The following is a 6,592-nucleotide window of genomic DNA, read 5'->3' as shown; positions in this document are numbered from 1 at the left end:
TTTTTTTTTTTTAATATATTTTTATTGATTTTAGAGAGGAAGGGAGAGGGATAGAAACATCAATGATAAGAGAGAATCATTGATAGGCTGCCTCCTGCATGCCCCCTACTGGGGATCAAGCCCGCAACCCAGGCATGTGCCCTTGGCCAGAATCGAACCTGGGACCCTTCAGTCCGCAGGCCGACGCTCTATCCAGTGAGCCAAACCGGCTAGGGCCACACACACACTTTCTGCAAGCGTTCTGTGTGGCTACTTTCAGGAACTCAGCCTAGTAAGAATCTAGGTTCAGGGAAATACCCTACTCTGCACCGTTCAGTTACCATGGCATCTGTGGAAGCCCATGGCTGGTGGCTGCAACCGGCTTGCAGGGCGGGGAGGGAAATGGAAATGCCATTATCTGCTTAGCCAGCTGGTCCTGCTCGTTCCTAGGGCCCCAACCTGTGACTATCTTGATCTTAGTAGTCGAGCGTGTTTAGAAAGTTGGAGATAAGCGAGGAATGGTAATATCATGTGACCACTGAGTGACATCAAGAGCCATTTTACAGGTCCAAAGTAAAAGATTTTCTTCTGTGAGCCAACCAGGTTCCCTGGAGAGAGGCTAGACTGGACACAGCCATCATCAGCCATCAGAGCCATAATCGGCCGTTGGGACGAATGGCTTCTGCTTCCATTCTTGCGAGGGACTTGCTTAGAGGCCTGGGATGAATTTCCTCAGGAGCCAAGTAAAAGTCAGGAACAGTTTGAGATCATCGGATGGGATGGAGCACAAAATTCCATTTATCTGCTTTTAATAAACTTCCCTGAGCAGAGGATGTGATTAGAAATGAGTTCCTGGTGGTCTTGCCTTCAGTGTCCTAGCAAAGCCCCATTTATTAAGAGACATTTGCAGATCTCCTTTCAAGCCAGCGTGGCCTTTTCATCCCCTCAGCACCGGAACCCATTTGAACCTGGAAAAAGGCAGCTAATTGTGTTAGGCTCGAGCAGAGATCCATGCTGGTTGCCTCGAAAGGGTGGGCTTAAGTGCTCCACTTGAGGTCTGAGGTCTGAGGGGAAAGAGGTAAGAAGCCACAGCACCAGAGCTGTGAGCACCAGGAAGCCAAGAGACGGGAGCCCTCCCTCCCCGATCGGCCTCTGGAGCTGGTCTTGTTGGACTCTGTCTCCGCGTTAGCTGACAGCCGCCTCTCCCTCTTTGTCTCTTTCTCAGCAATGGGTGACCAGCCGGCAGATGCGGTTTGAAGGTGGGTTTCAGGGCCGCTGCAACAAGCTGGTGGACGGCTGCTACTCCTTCTGGCAGGCGGGGCTGCTCCCCCTCCTGCACCGCGCGCTGCACGCCCAAGGTGAGCGGAGCTGCTGGCGAGGGCGAGGTGGTGGCCTGGGCTGCTCACCAAGCCACGGAGTCAGCGTGCATTTCCAAGGGGTTGAAATAGCTCTGTCTCTCCTGGATGTTGAGTTCCCACCCAGTCTGGGACCTTGTCTCAGGCATGCACGTGCAGACTTGGGTAGGAATTGGTTCCAGTGGTTAGGGGGTCATGGCTGCTTCACACTGGCTGTGCCTAGAGGAGGCGGGTGCCTGTCCTGGGCCCCAAGGTGACTGCCACCTCAGCTGGGTGTGAAGCCACAGTTTCCAGTGCAGTGCTCTGGACTCGTCACATCAGAACCGAAAACCCATGCTGCGCCCATGGCAACTGCATAAAAGGGGCAGAGAGCCAGAACACACAGAGAAAAGACCCGCCGTGTCTGTCTGGCTGCATCCTTGCCACCTCAGAAACGTAAAATGTTGGAGAGCCCGGCCGGTGTGGCTCAATGGTTGAGCGTTGACCTATGAACTAGGAGATCACGGTTCAATTCCCGGTCAGGGCACATGCCTGGGTTGCGGGCTCAATCCTCAGTGGGGGACGTGCAGGAGGCAGCCGATCCATGATTCTCTCTCATCATTGATGTGTCTATCTCTCTCTCCCTCTCCTTTCCTCTCTGAAATAAAATAATAATAATAATAATAAAATGTTGAAGAATCTGAAACACAGGTTTGTCCCACCGGCACTGCTGGAGTGGAGGGACCCATATTCTTCTGTGGCGTCTCCACTGGGAGTGCACAACCAAAGCAGTTAGACAGCAAGCAAGGCCTCTGGGAGCCTCCCCTGATTACCTCCTGAAATCTCAGCCGCCTGCTGACCCCTGAATTATCTCCCCCGACTATTTTGTGTGAGAACAGGATGTCCCTGAGGAAGCAGTGGGAGAGGAGAGGCGTGGCTCTCTGCTGGGTGCCGATCTCTTCTTGGAGTGAGGTCCCTTGGCCCAGGGGAAGCTTTTCTTTGGACTTGGTGGCTGGGCAATCACTTGCTCAGCTGGAGAAGATGAGATTCTTTTCTACTGCCCGCCCCCACCCCTAACGCAGGCGTACACACGTTCTCTCCTTGTTTGGCTGTTCTTTCGGAGCCCCTTTCTTTAGTTTCTTAATTTCACTTGCGTTGTGGCACTTTTGAGACTGAATTGAAGTAAGCGGGGCCTCTGTCCTGTCCTCCCATTCGCTCTGTCTGGGTCTGTCCTGAGATGCTTGGCCTGGGGCCCCTGGGCTTCCCGTCTCAGGGCCGTAGACCTACCAATCCCCTGACTCTGGCCTGACCACTACAGTGTGTGTGTGTGGGGGGGTGGGGGGGGCGGGTTGGGAATTCGCCTAGAGTCCAGAAATAACACAGGGTTTTAGTGAACTTTTTATTGGAACTGGTGAGACCGAGCCCCTGGTAAAACCGTCAGCCTTGCACAAACCTGTCCCTGGCAGGGGTGAGACGCAGTCGCCCTGCAGTTGCCAGGAAAATGCAGAGAGAGCTGTAACAGGCACCACGTGCCAAAGTCTTCAAGGGGGGCCCCGGTTGACATTTTGTTTATTGTAGCACCAGCTCTGGAGGACTAGTCACATCCAAAGCTTTGCCCGTGGAAAGGTTGCCTGGGAATCTTGGTGCTCCCAGCTTTCTTCATGCCTGGGAGAAGGCCCGTGTTGGGCCGACACTTGACACTCGTGATCCTCAGAAACAGTGGGCTTGGGCCAGGCAGGGTCTGGGAAGAAGGGGAGTGTTTTGAACGGTGGGCTAAATTCTGACGTTGGGAGTCAAAAGGAGTTGCAGTGGGGAAACTTATTTAGAATAGACTGTGATCAGAACTAGGCTTAGAGCATTCTGCATGTAATTCCAGTTTCCATGGAGAGCTGACTCCAAAAAACTCATGGGAGGGATCTGGGTTGTGAAATGGCAGGCGATGTTTGTTTTCTTTCTTTTTTAATTCTTATTTTCCAATTTTTCTACAATGACTTTGTATTTCTTATATAAAGAAAACCAACAAGTTATTTTACAAAAGAAGGGAAATTACATAAACAAAACAAGTAGCAAGGTGGGGAACATATTTGTGACAAACCATGAAGGGCTCATGTCTTTAATTTGAGAAAGTCATCTGAGTCAACAGGGAACAGCGAAACAACCCAGGCGAAAAACAGGCACGGGCTCTGAACAGGCAGGTTCAGGACGGACAGAGAAAGAACTCACAGACTCGGGCAACAGTGTGGTGGGAGGGGTGGGTGGAGGTAGGAGGGGGAAAGGGGGGTGGTAAATGGTGATGGAAAAAAAGTTAAAAAAAGAAAAAGAAGAACTGCTATTATTATTACTTCTACAACTGCTGCTGCTGCTGGCAGCTGAGACTCACCAAGCACTCACCATCAGCCGGGGGCTGAGCTGAGTCTTTCACATAGATTTCCTCATTTGACCCTCAAAACAGCCTTTTGCAATAGGTGCTATTGTTATTCCCATTTTACAGATGAGGAAACAGTACATCGAGGGTAAGCGACTTGCTTTATAAATCCCTGGTTGACACCTACGAAGGTGTCAGAGCTCTGCTCGGTAACCACCACGGATGGCCATCAATCACACGAAAAGGCAAAGGCAATAAACTGCAAACAGAAACAGTAGGGCACTATTCGTTTTTTGCTATCAGACTGACAGATTAGAAACCTTGATACTCTCTGTAGGGGAAAGTGTGGAAAATGCACGTTTGTACTATTAGTTGGGGTGGAAATACGTGCATCATTTTTTTGGAGGGTGGTTTGGAGGCATCTGTTTAAATTATTTGAACCCTGCATGTGCACTGTCAGGAATTTACCTGCAGTGATGTGAGCAAAGATGTGTACTGAAGTGGAGTTTTAATAGAAAACAACCCACTGCCCAACAAAAGGTCAGCCGTTAAATAAATTATGATCCCTCCATGTAGTGCTGCATACAATGATGTGGACAGCTCTCCAGGACACAGCCCAAAGTGCGAAAGGCCAGGCCTGGAGCAGTCCGTGTGCACACAGGCCGGCATCCACACAGCCTTTCCTAGTGGGGGCCTCTGGGAAAGGGGAGGAAGGGCGGGGGGTAAAGGGGGAGGAGGACAGCACTTCCTTCTTAAATTTGCTCTCTGTACTATACTCTGCCCTCCCCCTCCCCCTCCGTTTGTTTTTTGTTTTTTATTGTGTGCATTGCTACTTTTAGTAGATGAATACATACACGTTTAAAAGGCGGTGATCCTATTGCTAACTAAAAAGATAAACAGGGATCGACATAGGTCAGCACATGAACCCAAGCTGGACCCTGACTCTGTGAGTGGCTGTCAGTAGTTCCTGGGGGTGGATGCCTAAGGCGTGTAGAAGACAGTGTTTGAGTAGAAGCATGAGTTATTGGTGTCTTAAAAATATCAAATACTGACTAAATTAGTGAATTATTTGGAATTGGTGGAGGAATAAGAAAGCAGCAGGCCTGTGAGTTTCTGTCCGGATTGGTTCCTCGTTGCTTGTTTGTTCTTGGGGACATGCCCCGGGCCTGTGTTTGGCCACCTGTGAAATTGAGCTACATGTGGCCGCACCTGTCACTTACTGTTTGGAGGAACTTTTCATTTCTTAGATAAAAGGAACCTTTGGAATGCAAAATGGCATGATAAGGAGGATCTGTAATTTCAGGGAGAGGCATGAAGGATTTAAAAGCTGACTCCAGTGCACAGTGTCACCCTGTAATCATATCTCCCTTCATCTCACCATGATGCCGTGTGCGGTGTGCAAATTCAGGTTCTCTGGAAGCTGCTTGTCGAGGTTATGAACTTGGAGCTCTCAGACGTCAGTCGTGTGGGAGGTAACCGAAGCACTCTGTAATCTGTCCGACAGTAAACATAGCATTTTCTTTCCAGATTCTAATTTTTGTGATAGGTTATCATTTACCTTATAATAACAGCCTTTTATTTCATATAGGATATGAAATAAAGGTATATTTTATACAGATGCTTAACGCTATTATCCTAAAGTTTAATAAATATGAATTTTAAAATAATAGCTTTCTTGAGACATAATTCACATGCCATACAATTCACCCATTTAAAGCACACGATTTAATGGTTTTTAGTGTATATATAGGGTTGTGCAGCCATCACCATAATCAGTGTTAGAGTTTTTATCACCCCTCCCCCCAGAATCCCTGTACCCATTAAATATGCTTCTTTAAAGAAGAAATTACAAAGGCAAAATCAACAGTGTGATTACAGCATATGTGTAATATATACTAGTAGTATATATTTTTTTTCTTTCTTTAAAACCCATGTAACCAAACAAAAGGGGAAATATGTGTAGCATATGATACAGGCAAAGGATAAATATAATGGAAAGCTAGATTGGTAAAATAGATTCTTGGACCTCAGAAGACAAAGGACCAACAGACACTCTCAAAAAGAAATACAACGAGTAAATAAAAGTCATGGGACAATTTCACTCTAATTAGTAATCAAAGGCATGTAAATCAAAACAAATGATCAGGTACTGTTTCTTTTTAACATTTTAAATACTGAGAATTTTTTAAGTAATCAATGCTGGAGGTAGTACAGGAACATCTTAAATTTTGCTGGTGGCTATATAAAATTTTAAAGCAGTTTATCAGTATCTATTTAAAGGCCTTAAAAATGTTATTCCCTTTACCTGAATAATTCCACTCCTGTGAATCTGTTGGAAGAAAGTAATTCTAACACAGAGAAGCCTCACAAAGATGTGTATTGCAGCATTTTTTAGTAATTTTGCAAGGAACTGGGAAACATTGGAAATAAGGAAAAGGAGATAAGGTGAAGTCCCTTCATAGATGTCTGTATCTTCTACAAAGTCAGCTGTGCTCATAGGTGGGGAAAGAAGAAAGAGGGGAGTAATTAAAGTAGTGCGAGGGATTCAGTGAGCATGCGCTATGCTGAGCGACCCTGAGGGGGGCCTCAGAGCTCTCTCCTGCTGCTGGGCTCAGTTCCTATGTGCCTCTTCAGAGTGAGCATCTCAGGGCCGAGCATGACTCAGGTGTTGAAGATGGATGGTGTTTGTACATGACCCTCAAATGTCCAAGCACCACATTGAGTGCTCACACCAGGAAACAGTGATCACTTTCCAGCTGCCCCATCTCTTCCTCGCTCATTTCAGAAATTTGAAAACGTGTGTGTGTGTGTGTGTGTGTGTGTGTGTGTATACTAGAGGCCCAGTGCACAAAAATTTGTGCACTCGGGGGGGGTGGTCCCTCAGCCCGGCCTGTGCCCTCTCCCAGTCTGGGAC

The 6,592-nt window shown here is 47.6% G+C and overlaps 1 protein-coding gene across 1 annotated transcript in view; it reads left to right on the top strand.

Annotated features, from left to right (window-relative positions):
• LOC102261986 (protein farnesyltransferase subunit beta) overlaps window positions 1-6,592 on the top strand; it is a 62,424-nt gene that overhangs the window by 41,773 nt on the left and 14,059 nt on the right. Inside the window, exon 9 of the mRNA XM_005874014.2 lies at window positions 1,205-1,337. Within this exon, the coding sequence (XP_005874076.1) occupies window positions 1,205-1,337 (133 nt within the window). The remainder of the gene's footprint in view (window positions 1-1,204; window positions 1,338-6,592) is intronic.

This window comes from Myotis brandtii, unplaced genomic scaffold (assembly GCF_000412655.1).
Source record: "Myotis brandtii unplaced genomic scaffold, ASM41265v1 scaffold423, whole genome shotgun sequence".
NCBI classification, from domain to species: domain Eukaryota; kingdom Metazoa; phylum Chordata; class Mammalia; order Chiroptera; family Vespertilionidae; genus Myotis; species Myotis brandtii.
The sequence above is the reverse complement of the archived record's forward strand: the minus strand, read 5'-3'. Positions and strand labels throughout refer to the sequence as shown.